This window comes from Squalius cephalus (genome assembly GCF_949319135.1).
Source record: "Squalius cephalus genome assembly, chromosome: 18".
In the NCBI taxonomy this organism is placed as follows: domain Eukaryota; kingdom Metazoa; phylum Chordata; class Actinopteri; order Cypriniformes; family Leuciscidae; genus Squalius; species Squalius cephalus.
In genome coordinates, this window is record NC_137139.1 from 12,550,512 (window position 1) to 12,569,634 (window position 19,123).

At 39.6% G+C, this 19,123-nt stretch overlaps 1 protein-coding gene across 2 annotated transcripts in view; it reads right to left on the bottom strand.

Moving 5' to 3' along the window:
- baz2a (bromodomain adjacent to zinc finger domain, 2A) overlaps positions 1-19,123 on the bottom strand; it is a 30,142-nt gene that overhangs the window by 9,698 nt on the left and 1,321 nt on the right. For both annotated transcript variants that reach the window (XM_079848394.1, XM_079848395.1), the window contains exons 2-19: positions 17,583-17,712; positions 15,440-16,270; positions 12,419-14,125; positions 11,582-11,788; positions 10,326-10,691; positions 10,148-10,208; positions 9,065-9,173; positions 8,494-8,601; positions 8,176-8,398; positions 7,857-7,918; positions 7,280-7,345; positions 6,799-7,173; positions 5,641-5,895; positions 4,590-4,804; positions 4,416-4,490; positions 3,317-3,488; positions 1,707-1,769; positions 836-980 (exon numbers count right to left, since the gene is read on the bottom strand). In XM_079848394.1, coding sequence (XP_079704520.1) covers positions 836-980; positions 1,707-1,769; positions 3,317-3,488; positions 4,416-4,490; positions 4,590-4,804; positions 5,641-5,895; positions 6,799-7,173; positions 7,280-7,345; positions 7,857-7,918; positions 8,176-8,398; positions 8,494-8,601; positions 9,065-9,173; positions 10,148-10,208; positions 10,326-10,691; positions 11,582-11,788; positions 12,419-14,125; positions 15,440-16,270; positions 17,583-17,712 — 5,170 coding nt within the window. The remainder of the gene's footprint in view (positions 1-835; positions 981-1,706; positions 1,770-3,316; positions 3,489-4,415; positions 4,491-4,589; positions 4,805-5,640; positions 5,896-6,798; positions 7,174-7,279; positions 7,346-7,856; positions 7,919-8,175; positions 8,399-8,493; positions 8,602-9,064; positions 9,174-10,147; positions 10,209-10,325; positions 10,692-11,581; positions 11,789-12,418; positions 14,126-15,439; positions 16,271-17,582; positions 17,713-19,123) is intronic.

Here is a 19,123-nt window from a genome sequence, read left to right on the forward strand (position 1 = left end):
TTTGGTTTTTATTTATAACAAATTTTAACATTATTCTCTATACTGTTACTGTATATGCCAACAGTTTTATTTATTTTACAAGTTTATTATTATTACTATTACTTGATAGTTACTTGATATTACTTCATACAACAAATGAACATTAAAAAAATTACTAATTTAACAATGTGAAATTCATTAATAATAATAACAAATGAACATTCAGAGAATTACTAATGTAACAAAATGTGCAATTATTATTATTATTATTACTATTATTATTAACAACAACAAATGAACATTCAGAAAATGACTAATTTACCAGATTGTGAAATTATTATTATTGTATTATTAAAAACCAAACTGACAACCATTCCGACAATTACTATTAGCCATGTGAATGTATTATTATAAATTATTATTAAACGTGTATTGTAATTCCAGTTATGTTAAAGATTTTTTTATTATATTTTTCTAAAATAATATTTGTATTTTTCAGTGCAATATTACAAGAGTAATATTTATTTCATTTTGTTCATTTTTATTTACTATACAACAACTACTAATACAAAAAATAATAATACATTAATAATACAAATAATTATTATTATTAATTATAAGCCATACTGATAATAATCACAATAAACCTAAATGCAATAAACCGATTTTGTTTGCAATCAACACATTTTTTTGATTTTTTGTGACTCCACAGCAGATTATTACCTGAAGGTACAGTATATGGCATTACATAAAGTATAGACTCTTAGGGGACCATAAGTGTGGTGTTTGGGACACGGCCTACATCTCTGAGTGTGCGAGATACCAGACTAACTGCATGCTGGGAGTTTCCACTCACCCAAGATATCCTCGGCTCCCTCCACGAGGACACATCCCATATACGGCAGCAGCAAGTACCTGCGCCGGTACCGGTCCTGCCCGAGAGACACCGCTCGCATGGAATGCGACGACTGTAGCAGCTTCTTGCGGAAAAACACTTGCCGCTGAACACAGAAGAAAAGATTTTGATCAAAATAAAAATACATATTTATTTTGACCGACTCAATAAGAGTCGGATTTTGATAGACTCAAAAGTGTTTATGAAAACTGCCTTATGTGCAACTGAGTTGAATACAAAGATTTCAGTTTTTATTTGAGTGTAATTATTATATCTAAAAATCAAAAGCAGTTGAGTATAATGGGTTGGGCTCTGTTGTTAATTTTAACCTTTAATAATACAGCAATGTACCAACTGGGAGGTTTCCCTGTATAGTTTACAGGATTAGTTGGGAGAAACTAATTCTTCATTTTGTCCTGAAGAAAATCAAACTATCGGCTCAGCACTGATATCGGCAGATATCATTCTGAATTATAGACTAACGGTACCGGCTGATAACTTAGTATCGGTGCATATAGTGAAAAATTTAAATTGATGACCAACATTTGAAACTTCTGGAATCACTAGGTCTAAAACTGTATATACTCATTTTAACCAAGCCTTTTTGGAGTAACTGTCAATTCTATTAATATTAATAGATTATTATGTGAATATACCAACTTCCTTCAATTGGTCTAACTTGTCAATAATATACATGCTCTAAGTTTAATTTTAAAACAATTACAGGAGAATTGTATACAATAAAAAGTGTGTACATTGATGATGTGCAGAATACAATGATTTTTAAAAACTCAAAAATGTAATTTTCAGAAGCTGAGATTATATATTTTACCTTGGTCAGTTTATCGATCTGACGCTCCAGCTCTGCAACACTGCAGGTATTAGGGCTCTCAATCTGTGAGGAAAAAAATGTAAATTTTACAAAAGAGTTAAACCATGGAATCGCTTTTACCTAAAATGGTTTTTTAGTTCTTGAAGTAACCACTGATGTTCAATATTTCACATTTCTCTGGTGCTGGTCATGGTAAACAAATCAAATATGCAACGAGGAAACCCTCAGCAAAACATCATGGATGAACATGAATAAAAGCACAGCTCAGAAAGTGGCTCATTTCTGCTACTCTTAACTAACACCAGTCACTAAGGAAATGTTTAGTAGATGCATTTCCTGATTAATTACAACCTTTCACATCTTCAGAGTAGCTGTTGTCAGTAGGGGTGTGCCGGTTTCAGAATTGGTGATGGCGGTTATGACGTGAGTCAAATGTGACGGTTCGTAACATAACCGTCGTCGTCGGGGGTGGGGGTGGGGGGGGGGGGGTTTGCGACGTTCGTCTGTTATAGGACAACTTAGTTTGAATAAAATTAATATTTGTGTAGTGTTCAATGTTGTTATCAATAGAGATACGCGGATGGGGGTATTAGTTCATCCGCAACTGCATCACTTAACTCATCATCCGCACCAACGTTTTTTGACCAGATTTCAAAGCCGCACCCGCCTGCCATCCGCTGATTGTTTTGCGGTCTATGCAATGCTCTGCTGATGCAAGCCGCAAGAAAGCCTTTGTCTGTTCTAGAAAGGATGCAGCAAAGATATTTAATGCTAATGTATGAGGCATAGGCCTACGCTGAGTTTCATTCATTTACGATGAGATGCGCTCAAGTTCAACTTCACAATGCAATGCAAGTGAACGCGGCGCATCGGAGCCTCAATGTGACGGTTATATTGTCTCCTATATTTGCTTTAATTAAATTAAATACATGCAATTGGTTGATGAAACATTTATTAAAATTAAGATACAATTTGTACAAAACGAAATTCGCTGTAAAGAAACGCTTTCTACAAAGCAAAACTTAATGAAGTGGTAAAAATCATGCCTGACGATTTACAAAACAAAACTTCATTAAGTGGTAAAAACCATGTCTCCCGATTGCAAATGTTCATTGCTAATGTTTATTATTGCAAATGTTTTTCATTTGTTTAATAAATCTCATAATGATGGCACATCACTATATTATAGCTTTTATTTCTATCTCAAATGATTGGCGGTCACTTGGCAAATAATCAAATACAGTTGGAAACGACGTAGACCATTAATAAAATAGACTGTTAACAATTGTTTTTAATTATTATTTAAACATTCTCTATGATAAAAATTTTTTGTAAAAAATATTTTAATAACGCGGTTTTGGCGGTTATAGAGATCTAATGACGGTGTTCAACTATAACCGTCAGTCTCACGGTTATATGCTAACCGTCACACCCCTAGTTGTCAGTACACCGTCTCTTATATAAATCAACCAAATTTAGCTAACCAGCCACGGTATACATATATTGACTGACATCTGACATGTAGTGTACTAAATAAACGCTTTAAACCATTATTAAATCACAGACAATACTGCGATTGTTCTCCAAAAGCACAGCTCTGGTTTCTGTACCTCAGTGTTTTTGGGTTCCTCTTTGGCTTTGCGGCGACTCCCTCTCTCCAACACACAGTTCTCGTCGATGCTCTCGTCCTCGGCCACACCAACACGAGAACTGCGCCGACGCTCCTCAAAGCACAGCTCCTCCTCTGGGCGGCCCGTCTTCCGCATCAGCGCAGCCTTCAGTCTGCTCAGACACACACACACACACATATTTAGGAAAGATGAAGCCAACCACAGAAGAGTCTTGTGGCTAGTTTCCACCGAGCGATACAGTACGATCCAGGACAGAAAACCCTTGTATGCCAGAAAGCAGAGATAGACATCACTTTATAGGCGTGGTGTATGCCGGAAAGTAGCAATCAACGTCATTCTCACGCGGAAAAGAAAGTGACACAGTAAACAACAATGGGGGACCTACAGCAGATCTTGTTCTACCATGGTACATTGTTGCACGCCGGCATTGGGTTGCAACGGTATCGTTTCAACTGTATAAAAAAAAAAAAAAAGGCACCTCATGTTGTAATTCCCCTTGTAGTACGCGCAAGTGACGATTCTCTGTCAGCCAATCAACGTTCTGCAGCGAGTCTAGCTCCACCCTTTAGGTACCGGACTGCTGTGTTAGGTACCCCAACGGAAGGGTCCCAAAAAAGTGGTACAGTACGGTTTGATATTTTGGTGCCATTCACAACTTCTGACAATCGAAACGGAAATAATTGCGTATTGTACTGTACCACTCGGTAGAAAAGAGCCATTAGACTGCTTTTACACTTGGTCCAACAAGTACTAACACCAGTTGTTTATTTGTGTAGCTACATAGCAATTCAGAAAGAGAAGAAACTAGCATTGCCATCTTCAGCATCAGGAATTTTGGGAAGGCCGTTAGCAAAGGGCACATGCAATGGTCACTTTGATTAAGCCATTTTTAGGCGTGTTCACACTTGTAGTTCAGTTCTCTTGGTCCGGACCAAAAAAGAAAATGATACATTAAGTCCTGGTTCGCTTAGCTTTCACAATGTCATTTTTAAGACCGAAGAACCAGATTTCAGAAAACCGCTTTTACAGTGACCAAATTTGCACAAAAAGCTTTGATGATAAGATGCAAGGATCTTACTTGCGTAGTTTGCCTTCTATAATCCACTTGTTTTTCCTGTAGGTTGCCATATTCTCTAGCGTGTTATCAATCTCCCTGCAGAACAGAACAGTTGGAAAATGAAAATGTTTAAATATATAGATCAAGAAAACACTTCCAAATTATGATGATGATATGATTTGAATTCCTGTTGACCTGGTGACTATGTTGCTGCCATTGAGTTCCTCCACCAGGAAGGCCAGTATGGAGGCTTTGACATCGGTTTTGAGGGTCTGGAAGCTCTTCGTACGGAGACTGTTACACACCTCCAACTCAAAGCCATGGGCTTCCAGAAAGATCCGCAGCACTTCAGACACAGTGTTGTGGCTCAGCTCCAGATCCACCAGCTTCTCTCCCAGGATCTTCACAGACTGAGACACGAAAGAGAAACAAACCAACCTTCATTAAATCACTGATCACTCAAACGCCTTAAATGTAGAGCCAAACCCACATGACATATGTGATTATATATACACGACCAGTCAAATGTTTTGGATCGGTAAGATTTTTAATGTTTATAAAAAAAAAGTCTCTTCCGCTCACCAAGCCTGCATTTATTTGATAAAAAAAAAACTGTAATATTGTGAAATTTTCTATGTAAATACATATTAAAATGTAATTTATTCCTGTGATCAAAGCTGAATGTTCAGCATCATTACTCCAGTTTTCAGTGTCACATGATCCTTCAGAAATCATTCTAATATGATGATTTGATGCTCAACAGTTATTTAAATAGAAAGTTAAAAAGAACAGCATTTATCTGAAATCGAAAGCTTTTGTAACATTAAACAAATCCGCATAATAAAATGATTTCTGAATGATCATGTGACACTGAAAACTGGAGTAATGATGCTGAATTTGACCACAGGAATAAATTACATTTTACAATATTTATTGTTAACAGTTATTTTAAATTGTCATAATATTTAACAATATTACTGTTTTTTGGTTTTTTTTAATCAAATAAATGCAGGCTTGGTGAGCAGAACAGACTTCTTTTAAAAACACAAAAATACAGAATATAAATGTTGTGGATGTGGTTTTGTGTTGCTTTTAAGCCTGTTTTCCATTAACTAAAATAACGAGACATTTAAAGTTACCCAATTTACGCTTCTGATGAAAAGGATGCGTTATCAAAACATTTACAACTATGACAATTTGAAAGATAAATTTAATATACTGACATCACACTCAAAAGAAGACAAACCTGGTAATACGAGGGCAGTCCAGGATCGTGCAGAGCGGCGTCCACCAGTTTAATGAGCAGATCCAGCAGCTCGCCCTGGCTCTTTCCAATGCCGAGGAGCCCTTCCTGCAGGGTGCTCAGGCTGGGAACATCCTTAGGCACCTGGAGGCCCAGAACCTTTCCGTAACCATGCAGGAACTCGACCACCCTTAAACAATTGGAGAAGGCCACACCGGAAAGCACCAGTCCTGGTATCCGTGACAGCGCTGGGAGGAGCTACAGATGAAGACACTCACACTTTAATTATCCAACATTCAGAGATGTACTCAACAATAAAGTGGGCTACTAGGGCTGTTAAAATGGCTGAAAATCTAAATTCGATTTTCTTTCTTAAATATTGGCAAAATTCGAAATATATTTGAATTCTAAAGGCAATTAGAGGAAAAAAGTACTGTATTGTCTCCTATGCCTACAAGAGGGCGCAAGCGAGCGCAATAAGCAAATATAACCCAAATAAAGCATTGCATCTTTTATTGAAATGAAATGACATTCACTTTTTAACTTTTGAAACAATTGTTCTTTAATATAATTTCCTTAATGTGCATGCAAGGAAAATAAGGTTACGATAGTGCATAAAACTCTGTAAGTGGATCAGTAACCTGAGAAAACACACTTCAACAGACAGACTAATGTACTACATGAACACAAAATAAACTCACTACACATCTACATATTGTTCGTCAAAACCACCAGACGCTCAACTTGATCTGTAGCGAGTGCTTAGCGCTTTTGGTTGACAATGTTTTCAGCCGATGAAAACCCGCTCAGCTCTGACTGATGTGCCAGGTATGGTCAAGTATGTCGTTGCATGATTTTTGCCACCAACTGAGAGTGTTTTCATCAGCAGGAAGACTTTTTCTGACATTTTTTAAACTAACAACACAGCCGCACTGTATACTGTATATCCACTGTATACTGGATAAGCTAACAAAAACAAACCGGGTCAGTTACGTCGTCATCATCATGTCTAGCGTGACACACCAAAAATTAAAATGTGCGGTTTTTGCATTCGAATGTGCAGATTTTGTTTTTAATACAACAAAGTTTCCAGGTATGAGATTAACAAGTGTAATGACATAAACCCATGCATGTGTGAATCCCTCAGCATGTCCAGCTCACCGTATGATCAGGGAGACACATGTCCTCTGCAGGCTTCTTCATCTCCTCTAAGATCATCTGCTGCCTCTTCCTCTCCTCCATTCGTCTCTGAGCCTGTGCCCTCCTCTCCGCCTGCCTCTTCGCCGCCAGAGCCGCCTGCGCTTCTGCTTCGGCTTGGGCCTGGGCCTTGGCGAGAGCCTTGGCTTTGACGCGAGCCCTGGCCACTCTCTTGATGGGGCTGGCCTTCTCCGGATCCAACGGCTCTGGCTCTGCCGCTGGTACCGCCACCTTCCTCCTGCGCCCGGGCTTCTTGGGCCCCTCTGAGGCTGACAGAGGGCTTTCCAGTGACGGAGACTGGCCTTCATCATCCTGTTCTTGCTCTTTGGCTTTCTCCAACTGCTCAAACACATCAGAAAACACAATCAGAGCTCTGAACACCAGGGTTTCAAGCTACTAAAATTATTTTGTGGTCAAATATTTGACTAGAGTTCGTTTCACTTACTTTTGCTTTCCGTTTCTCCTGTCGGATCTTTTTATTCTTTGCATCCTCCTTTCTTTTCATTCTTGCCTGCATGAGACAAATCAGATGCTCAGTTTCAACAGATGAAAAAAGTTATATTCTGCAAAGTGAACTTGTTACAATAAATAATAGGGCTGGGACAATATATCGATGCACTGTGAATCGAGAAATGATTCTGGATCAATTCCATTTTTTTCCAAATGCATCGCGATTCTCTCTCTCAGAATTGATTCTGAGTTTAGTTTTTAACAGCAGATGGCACTGCATGCTCTAGAAACTTACACACACCACTTGAATCTTCTATAAAATAATTATTCATAAAGTTTGAAGCGATTTACAAGGGTGTTTGCAGTGGGTTGTTTGCATTAATCTTGCGTCATAAAAGCATTCTGAGGGGCAAGTACATTCTCAGAATCAGCCGAACGCACTATCGCACTAAAGTGTGCGGTTAAAAACTAGCCTAGAAACCAGAATAGATTTGCGATGCATTCGGAAACAATTGGAATCGATCCACGAATCGATATTTTGTCCCAGCCCTAGTAATGTGAATTCAGCTCACCTTTCTCTTCATTTTCTTCTTGATCTTGACCAGTTTTACTTTTTCATCCTCAGTGAGATCCACTGTAAAACAATCATCATAAACTGCTCATTATAGTTGACAAAAAAGCTGCAACTACAAAACAACTCAAATAAAAGATAAAAGGTTGAGTGCTTCTGTTACAAGTTTGTTATATTAATCAGACAATCCACCTAAAGCAACCTGAGGTTAGGTGTCTTGCTGCAGAGCACAGCGTTGATCATTTGTGCAAGGTATGACATGTACCTCCATTCATTCCTACATGCTTACAGGTTTTCCAGTTGAGAATATTGAGACTTACCCTTTTCCTCCAGTCTCTTCATCAGCCTGGCATCCACTTTGCTGAGCAGATCCTCCATCTTGGCCTTGGGAGGTCGGCCTGGTCGTCTACCTTGGGCTCCTTTGGCTCGGCGTCCACGAGGACGAGGCTCTTTGTCTGGATTTGGAGGACGACCACGTCTCCCTGTTATAGCCATGATCATGGAGGGCACTTCCTCATTGGCAAGGGGGAACCATTTCATACCCTGTAAAAGATTAAAGAGAAACGGCATGTCATGCAACAGTGTAACGGTCTCGGATTGCATGTAGCTCTCGAGTCTGTAGACATCTTAATACACACCTCAGGTGTTTCCCGCTCCTCGTAGAAATCACCCACTGGCATGCGTGGACTGAAGCTGAAGTGCTCTCTTGAAACGCCCTCGAGACCATCCTGATGCCTCTTCAGAAACTGGAGAATGCAGGAGAGACCAAAGCAACTGGATGAAGACAAGCCTTTTTACCACTCATCGAAGCTACAGTGGTATTGCAGAAAGGGCTGCACGGTTATTTGAAACAAAACCGTAATCGCAATATGGCTTAGTGTGATTATCAAATCGCATAGGCTGCAATTTACTTCAACAAGTATATACACTGTGTGTTTCAGAGTGAAGTGGCAATGTGTTCATTTACACGTGAGCAGCTCATGATCTGGTGTTTTCAGTATCTCAGACAAAGTGAAATATTATTATAATATATTTTATAGCCATTTTGTCACACAATCACAAAACTTTGTGCAGCCCTTCAAACAACACAGCAAACCTGAACTTTTTTAATGTGCATTTAAACTGCAAATCTAAATTTTTATCAGAAAATTACATTTTCCCAAAATCGTGAACCTAATTGTGGGTAATCGCTAGTATAACAGAACTCACCTTGATGACCTCAGGGAACTGCTTCATCCTCCGGCCACAGGGGCTGTAATACCACGTCTCCCCTTTGAGCCGGTCCTCAAGCCTCCTGACTCGAATCTCTCGCTTCCAGCTAGCAAATGTGAAACACAGCACATGAAACAGGATTGCCATACCCAGACCAATGCTGTTTGAAATTGCTGGATAAGCATTTTTAAAATTATTTGGAGAGGATTGCTGGAGCTGATTTCTATTTGTATGTTAGCTACCATATATCCTTGGTTTTTAAACAGATGTTACCAGCAAGATATAAAACAAAATTGTAATCCGTTATCAGGGCTTGACAGTGCAAGAATTTCACTAGCATCTTCAACTAAAAACAGATGTTTGCAAAGTGTAAAATGTTTTTTAGGAGCACATGTGAGAATAAAAAAGTAGATCTTAATATTGCAGGTCTTAAATAACTTTGGGGACGGAAAACAGGAGTCTCATTACAGCTTAATGTGATTATTAAACTTTAAATAACTGTGAGCACTACACGCTCCAAAGTAAAAACGTGGCACTGTTGTGTATTCTAGTCTTCAGTTCACAATCAATGAAAATCTCATAATAACGCCCGGCGATTGCTTATGATCTAATGCTGAATTATGACAATGTTTACTTTATAGTGTTAATATTGTAATATGTTGTAGATGATTGCAAGAGCTCAAACTTTATTTCCCTCAGCTGTTTGGATGAGCAGATACAAGTGGAAAAGACACTTCAAAATTAGATTTCAAGTGCATTATATTAAAAAAAGAAAAATGTCTGGATATTATTGGTATTTTGGTTACACACATTGTATCTGGCATTTAATGAATTCAGTACGAAGCAGAAATTTAAGCTAGCTAAAAACCTAGCGTATATTTTTTTATTCAAATAAATTAAATAATTTTCCTGTTTCCTCATATCCATTTAAGAAAAACGAATTATTTTATCATTTTTGATTGCACCCCTTAAGTTCCTTATGCACTCCAAAAATGTTTTTAATTAGGAGCACATGGGCTCCTTGGGAAATAACAAGTGCCAAGCCCTGGTTGACGCTACTTTGGACATAGGACTGCTCACCCATGCTGCAAAGGAAACTGGACTTGCTCTTCAGTTGCAACCCTACGTCTTGGAGTGTCGCCTGTGACACACAAACAACAATTAAATACATTTTAACCTTAAGCGCTAGAAGTATGAGTACAAAATAGATTGACCACCACTTAAAAAGAACAAATTTCAACCCCTAATATGTAGATACCTGCTGTGGAGCTGTTATCATCATCTTCAGCTTTTCCTTCTGCCAGCTCAGCTTTGGCTGGTTTGGAAGGCTTTGCCTCATTCACGCCTTCTTTCATCTTGCGCTTCCAGATCCTCTTGGGCTGGACTAACGGGCTCCCATTATTGGTCAGGCTTGAGTCAAGGACAAAGGTCAGTGGATTATTTGGAAGGTAAAGCGGAGCATTTGAGGTATCAGTTGGGATGCTCTCCGGTTCCTTTGACTCTTTAGAGATTTTCCTCTTCTTCACTGCAGTCGATGTATTCTCCTCTGTTTTCTTTCTCCTTCTAGCCTTTGGGCCATCAGGTGTTAACTTCTGCTTCTTGATCTTGGCATCAGGAGAGCCAACTGAAAATAATTGAGTAAGACAGTATTTAGCATCTAACACAATTTTATCCATCTGACTCATTAAAGGGATTGTTCAAATTATGTCATGAACATTAAGTCATCATTTAGCATAGAGCTTTTTTAAAAAGATGCGAAAGTAGTAGCGCCGCAATTCATTCAGACTCTCCCAGAGAAAGCAAACAAGTTGTGAAAAATCAAGATTAATGAAAACCTGACATGAAATACAATCCATGTACTTTCTTCTCTGAGGTTAATATATTCGTTGTGTTTGTCGCAACAAAAAACGATTGCGTTCACATGTCAACCGTCATTCTGACAGTCATCTGACAAACGGAGCCCAGGTCCGGAGATATTCAGCTCAGTGAAGAAAGTACACGGATACTTTTTTGTTGTATTTTCTCACATTTTTGTTATCTGTGATTTCTCACAACTTGTGTGCTTTTTCTTGGCGAATCGGAATTAACTGCGGCGCTAATAATGAAGTGTCACGAATGTGCACAGAAGATCAACGGCCAGGATTTTCATTAAATACATGAAATTTTCGCTTGTTTTTCACCAAACCCTATCATATACACCCAGAATACTTGGAATACATGATACACGTTGCATGGGATCCTTCTGTGATACATTTGTGTCTTTTTTAAAGCTTAATGCTGGTCGCTATTCACTACCATTATATGGACGAGTGCAAGCACAACATTTTTTAAAAATTCTCCTTTTGTGGTCTGAGAAAGAAAGAACGGCATACTGCATTAGAACAACACCAGTGTGAGTAAATGAGGACTTAATTTATATATTAGGGTGAACAGTCCCTTGAAAAAAATTACTCATTTAAAAAAGAATTGTAAACGATTAACTATGCCAGCATGATAGTAAAGATGAACAATTACTTTCTGCAATAGCAACTGGCATCTTTGGGGTTCTAGGCTTCCGTGGCTTTTTTGTTGGCATGGCGATAAGTGCTTCAGATATATGTGTGGACGTCCCTTCAACAGAACCGCTTACAACCACTTGCAAAGCTTTAGAGGTCAAAGAGAGCGCAGATCTTCGGTCACCTCCAGATAAGTCTGAAGTTTCAGGTCCAAGAATCTGATCACCTATGGGGAATAAAATGTGTAGCTTTTAATCCCTGGAAATCAAATAGGTCATTTTTAAACTTAAAACCCTAGCAAAAGATCACAATATGTCCACCAAGCATTCAAATCACTATTTGCATGCTTACAACCTTCTTGCCTCAGAATCATTAAGAGTTCAAGCACACTTGAATGAGTATTACTATTCATTTTAATGAAAATTAATAGGGATGTATGATATATCAGGTCAATATTGGGACCATATTAGTGAATTTATCTAATCGGGCAATAATGGATTTGTAATTGTGTACATGCTCATTTTTTCTATTTTTACATTTATATTACCTTTACTGTCATCTAACACTCTTAAAGTTAATAACATGGAGTTAACACACCATTATAATGTAAAGTATGAAAAAATTATATTCGTCTTAGATTTGCAGTGATGCCTAAATACACTTTACAGCAATTTAAAAGGTTGGTCTTAGTTTTGAAGTGTTATTTTATCTAGACAAAATAGTTTTGAATTTTAATCTGTCAATTATCGGTCACAATATGAAAATAGTTTTCGGCTAAAGTTTGGTGCATCCCTTCTAAAAAAGGAAATGTATGTTATGGTTCAAAAATGCATTATTAGTGCATTGGGAATCTCACCTTTGATAGAGTGTGTAGAGGCATTAATAGACGGAGAAAGCAGGGAGGAGCAGTTTTGCGACGTGTTGTTTAAAGCGTCGTCCAGAAGAGACGTGTTCTCTTTGAGGGAAGTCTCCTCGGTGGAACTTGTAGAGGTCATGGAGCTGTTTAAGTTTTCTTCTTCACAAGAAGTCTCCAGCAAGTCCCTGGAGTCATCAAACATGGATCCTTCAGTAAACTTTGATTGGTCTCCCGTCTGGGAAAGACTGTAAGAATTATCAAAAGTGTCCATCATAGAACTCCCATCCTCTGCTCTTGAGCTTTCAAGGTAGGTTGACTCAGCCAAGGACGGATAGTCTAGTGACGTGTCAGTGCCAAAAGTGTCATTTAAAGTGTCACTTTCTCCTTTCCTTGGGGTCGCCTGATCTTTGATACTATAAGAGTCTTTTCTGCCAACTGCCATAGTGTCTCTCTCAGGTTCCTTTGGAACAATAAAAGCCGGTTCAAGGTTTCTACCATGAGTTTGGACCCTATGCATCTCAGATTGAGCCTCACTGTTGGACTCCTTTTTGGATGTGCCGATTATGACTCCAATTTTACTCTGGGAAACACAGGCCTCGTGTTTACCAGGCGTCTTCTGAGTAGAGTGCGATTCCCCAAAGTTGGACCGTACTACACCATGAGAACCCACCTGCCCTAGACTGTGAGAAGAAACGTCCACATTTGCCACAATGTCTGAAGGTTGAGCCGCAGAGCCAACGAGGGAATGAGACACGTTTGGAGCAGGAGAAAGACTGAGAGGTGCCGAGGATGCCTGAGAAGAAAAGCTAACAGCGGGAGATGGTGCAGATGAAGCCAGAGCGGCGACTTGAGGAGAACCAGAGAAAACAGATGGAAGTGCAGAGACTGCTGGGAGAGAGATGTTATCGGTGGCAGATGTTGGAGTCGAGGAAGCAGCAGGATGTTTAGGACTCTGGCCTGTAAGAGGTGATGCCTCTTGGGGTCCTTTCAGTGGTGCCAATGCAGGAGGAGCGGAGACAACAGATGGAGACGCAGCTAAAGATAGAGGTGTTGGAGAGACCTGTGGACTTTTTGACCCCTGGGCCTCTGCCAGAGGAACTGTTTGAGGAGGCACAGGCACCGTTGGAGGATGCGTCAAGATCTTAGAAGAAAACACCATAGATTGGCTATGCGACACAGCAGGTGGAGCTCTGGAGCTCTTAGGAGAAGATATCGAAGGAGTTGTACTAAGTCCTAAAGGTGTCCCATCAGCTGATGAAGGTGCAGAGAACTCAGGTCTTTGGCCTTGGACCGTCAGAGGTGGTGATGCGAGAGGGGAGGGTGGAGACACGGACACATTTGTACCGACACCCAAAGCTGTAGATAAAGCAAATCCTGAAGATGAATGTGAATTCTGCCCAGAAACAGGTCCAGAGACCGACTGATGAGGCAGGGTCAATGTTTTCCGAGGCGGACTAGCCAGTGGTGGAGGTGGTCCAGAGATGGGGGAAGAACTAAGCTCCTTTGCGGCAGCTCCCATCTCCTGGCGTTGTTTTGCAGGTTTCTCCAGGTCCACGGCTGGATGCTGCACACCCTGGTTATAGTCGGTAGAGGAAACAGGGCCAGGGGACTTTACAGGAAAACCATCAGTCAGCCGTTGGGGTACAGAGCTTCTCTCGACTCCATTGAAGCCTTTATCGGTTTCTTTAAAGGACTCATTCATATGAACTACAGACCACAAAAAAAAAAAAAAAAAAACCACACACACAAAACAGCTATTAGCAAGACATGTAAGAACACAAAATTGTTGAGACACGTAGCAACAATTCACAATCATTAGTGTATGATTGGAAATGCAACTAAAATTGGATTTTTAGGTCAGAGACATGGCCTGGAAAGTGGTGCACTATGCTGCTAATGCACAGCATCTGCACAGATTTCACTCCTTTACTCTTACTATTCTCCCATGTAATAAACTATCAGGCATTCGCTACACAGTGAATGAGTAAGCAGTTTCCAAATCAGCATATGCATCAATGTGGAAACTACAGTAATACCTAACGGTTGTTGTCTCATGCTCCTTAAGTTCAGCAGAAGAGCAATTTAAATATACTGAATACATGGCCAAAGCAAGTATACAAGTAAAATAAAAAAAAAGACAGATCATGCATCTTGATCTTCAATGGAAAGAGCAGTACTGTTGATTGTTTTATTGTATCTAGGTTGCATGTGTTCACACAGTTTTTCCATTTTCTGATGAGTGAGGCAGAATGTAGAACTGGGGCAAGACTTTACATGTTAACACACTATTAGTAAGTTTGAATCACTTCCTAATCTAAGAAGTCCATTAGCTTTGGTGAAAACAAGTCTAATTTGACCAATGTCATTTCAGTCAGAGGATAGAATTAGAATACCGATGTTGGTGATATTAAAAGCCATTCAGGAAGTGCACTGCACCACCAAAGTACAGGAAATCAGAACGAGCATGCATGATAAAAACATGCTGCAATTTTTATAATCACTTTACTTCACAAAATATATTGTTTCCCTACAGCAGGGTTCCTCAAATCTGGCCCTGCAGAGTTTAGCTCCAACCCTGATCAAGCTAATCAAAGTCTTCAGGATCACTAGAAAATCACAAGTAGGAGAGTTCGAGCTAAACTCTACAGGACAGACGCCCTCCAGGACAAGATTGGAAGAACCCTGCCTTACAGCTATCTGCAAACAAGAGAAACAATCTTGTTTTGGAAACAACGTCTTTTTTAAAAGACCTCATAAAACATGCTAACTAAACAGTTAGTCAAAAAATTAAAACACAGTCAATGATATTAAATTAATTTTTAATTAAGAGTTTTTTTGCTATGCAAATAAGGCTTCATTAAGAAAAAAACGTGATAGTTGATAGGAGTGCCACCAGTTGCAACCCGTGTTTTTATCGTTAATGGGGAAAAAATTGCAAATCGAAATTAAAAATACAAAAATTCGAAACTATAATAATAACCCTTTTTCCAACACACTAAAGACGGTGTGGCACTATCTCACCTTGCATCTCTTTGCTCTTAGGCGAACCACTGTCAGACATTGCAGAAGGGGACCTCATTGTGACCTGCAAGTGGTGGGGACTGCTTCTGCCTCCTCCACTACCCACGTGATGGTGCTGAGGGCTTCCTCGTGGAGGCGTAAAACTCTGCGTGGTGGGCGGTATCATCTGAGTCTGGGATTGAGACTGAGTCTGGGCCTGCGGTTGGGACTGGTGTGAAGGATGCTGGTAAAATGGCATTCCATTAGGCATCATGCCGTAATGTTGCTGCTGCTGCTGCTGCTGTTGTTGTTGCGGCTGCTGGTGTTGAGGTGAGTGGTGGTGTGAATGATGTTGGAGATGATGTGTCGTTGCAGACTGGTGCTGCACGGCTGGAGGCTGCTGGTGATGCTGGGATGGAGGGATGCCAGGATGCCCCTGGTTGGGAAAAGTCCCATATATGCTGTGAGAGTTAAATCCCATGGACATCGAAGATCCCCCCTGCTGCTGCCCAGGATTACCCCTTGCCCAATACTGCGGCCCCGCACCAGGGGGCTGCCGGGACGATCCTATACTGCCGTTGACTTGGTACGGTCCATGCCCCTGGAAGTGGTGCTGAGGCTGCTGTGGTTGTATCCCGCCCTGGGAGCCTGGTTTCTGGTGCAGCCCGTGAGGAGGGACAGGCCCCAATGCTGGGTTGTACTGAGACTGGCCCCACAGGTAGTCATATCCAATGCTGCCTGGGAGTAGATGGCTGCTCATCTGAGGATAAGAGGAAGAGGGAGGGTGGGCGCTGGGCTGGGTGCTCCCACCTGCAGTAGTGATGCCATTCACATTCATTTCGCCATTCAGATCTGTGTGATGAACAGCATCATTAATAAAGGCATCACATTATATCATTTAATAGCCTATTTACGGAAGATCCTGGTTTAAAACTTTGGAATAAAAACAGCTTTTTTAATGTTTCTGAACGAAGTCTCTTATGCTCACTAGGGCTGTCACTTTTGTGAAAAAATCCTGTTCGATTTTTGAGACATAAGTGTTCATTGAATCGATTGTAAAATCGATTTTCCACGTCTAAAGACGTTTCCATTTTAAACGCCAAATATGGGGAAGTCCACGGACAACTTACAGGCATTAGGACGAACGTAAAGAGGGTGCTTGAAACGCGCACAAGTCAGCAAATTTTTGTGCACAATGACAAACAGGAGTGCAACATTCTCGAAAAACAGCAGAGTGGACTGCCATAACATCAATGAAAAACATTACTGCAGTCTTCAACATGGCTGTGTTTACGATTAGAAATGTCAAACAAATTTCGCCTACATAGGCAATTATAGACCGTAGCCCGAATCTGTATCTGTATGCATGAGACTGTCTGCATACCAGCAGAATTCAGTTTAGTTGTAAAAAGAGACGCATTATGCAGAAGTATAATTTGCTGTTATGTGTGTTTGTCAGAGCCTGCAGTTGCTGTGTGACGCGCGTTCGCTGCGGGCGTATCGTGACGAGCTGGACGCGCTCCGAAAAAAGACCGATAAAATCGATTCCCTATTTTCGTTTTCAAAACTTGCGTTGGTTGGTCCGACCGATTGTACTGTCGATTTTCGAACATAAAGTGACAGCCCTAATGCTCACTGCATTTATTTGATCAAAAATACAATAAAACAGTAATTTTGTGAAAAATGATCACAATATAAAAACTGTTTTCTATTGTAATATATTTTAAAATTTAATTCCTGTGATCAAAGCTGAAGTTTCAGCATCATTACTCTAGTCTTCAGAGTCATTTGTGACTCTGAAGATTATAATAATATGATATGATAATAATATGATGATTTAATGCTCAAACATTTATAATTAGTAGCAATGTTGAAAACAGTTGTGCTGCTTCATATTTTTGTGTTAACCATGATGATACACTACCATTCGAAAGTTTAGGGTCAGAAAAAAATAGAAATTAATACTTTTATTCAGCAATGATGCACTAAATTGACCAAAAGAGACAGTAAAGACAATTATATTATTACTAAAGACTTCTATTTCAAATAAATGCTGTTCTTTTGAGTGTTCTATTCATTAAAAAAAAAAAAAAAAAAAATCTGAAAATGTCTCCACAAAAATATTAAGCCGTAAAAACTGTGTAAAAGCAGTGTAGATGCTCACTTTTCCCTTGCTGGGGGAAGCTCATGGAGGACCCGTTAGTATAGAGAGAATCTCCTGAGGAATGCTTCAGTCCTGAGTTAACTGGCACAGAAGAGTGAGGCCCGTAGTTAAAATGGTTATTTGCTTCCATCTGTCGGAAGGAGAAAAAAAAAACATCACAGGATTGAAACATATGTGGCATATTTTTAGTATTAAAATACTTTCTCCTATGTCACGTTCATACACAGAAAACTACAAGTAAGCCATTTGTCAGGTGATTTCCCTAAAATGCGTAAACACCGTCTCTGCTTCTGAATATGCCTACTTCCCAGTGCTCCTTATGTCCAAGTTCAAGATATTCATAAAACCATTGGCAAAAAAGGGTCCGGAAGACTTACTACTGATGGACACTTTACTATCCCATGAGGCCACGGGAGAGGAGTTGTGAATGGCAGTAAAGCGACGTAACTGATGTCATAAGTCAGTGCCAACATTGACGAATGTAATGTGTCCGGATTACAATCATACTATTCTCACATTTATACTACATAGAATGTTTTTTTTTATTTTTTATTTATTGTTGTTGCTAAATTCGTTCCTCACCAAATGTAGTGCATACTTAGTATGCAATTTCGCATACTATGACTCTTTCAAACAAAATTGCTTTCTTGAAGATTCAATACTGGCTTAACCAAACACTTAAGTTTAGGGCAGGACTTTCCATTTCTTCAACCAATGATAGACAGGCATCAGAAAAATATTTAAGAAACCTGCTTGAAAACAGTCATTTCAGACATTAGTCATAGTAGACAGAGCTACAGGAATGCTCAATGTGTTGAACTATTGTTTACCTTGGTGTCTCATTCAACTGTCAAACCATTTACAAAATACATATTTACCAAAAATGTCACTTTTGTCCTGTGAAAACCACACGCTCCACCTTAAATAAAACTTAAATCTATCATGGACAAATTAATTTAAATCTTCCAACTAACCAGACTCATAATTCATAATTTTACTAGTACCACAATCACCATTTTAAACAATAGGCAGATCCTCATCCTTCTGTAGTAAAAAAAAACCCTCTAATTTAAACCCAAATAAAGAGCGTTTAATGTTTACGAACCAGAGTGGAACAGTGCTAAAGTCAGTGGCTGTGTTCAAATACCTAGTGATCTACCTAGCTATATGGAATCTTTCAGAATTGTAGGCGCGTTCATAACGTTCTATTTGGATTTTCGCACACCGAACGTTCGGAACGCTTCTGCGCCGCGCAGGTAGACGACGACAGCCCGGTGTACGCGGTTCTGAGACACAGCCAGTGAGCTCTGCTCTGGCGGACATCACAAATTTTGCTCTTCACATCTCAACATAAAATGTCGCAGATAAAGCCGATGAGATGCGTTAAATAACACACATCACACACACACACACACACAGATTCTGAACACCAGCCTCAAACTCAATTACACTTTAAACACAATAATAAGTTAGTCCTGGTAATTTTGAAGAAAAAAAAAAAGCTAATTTAAATTACCAGATATATTAATTCATAAAGATCA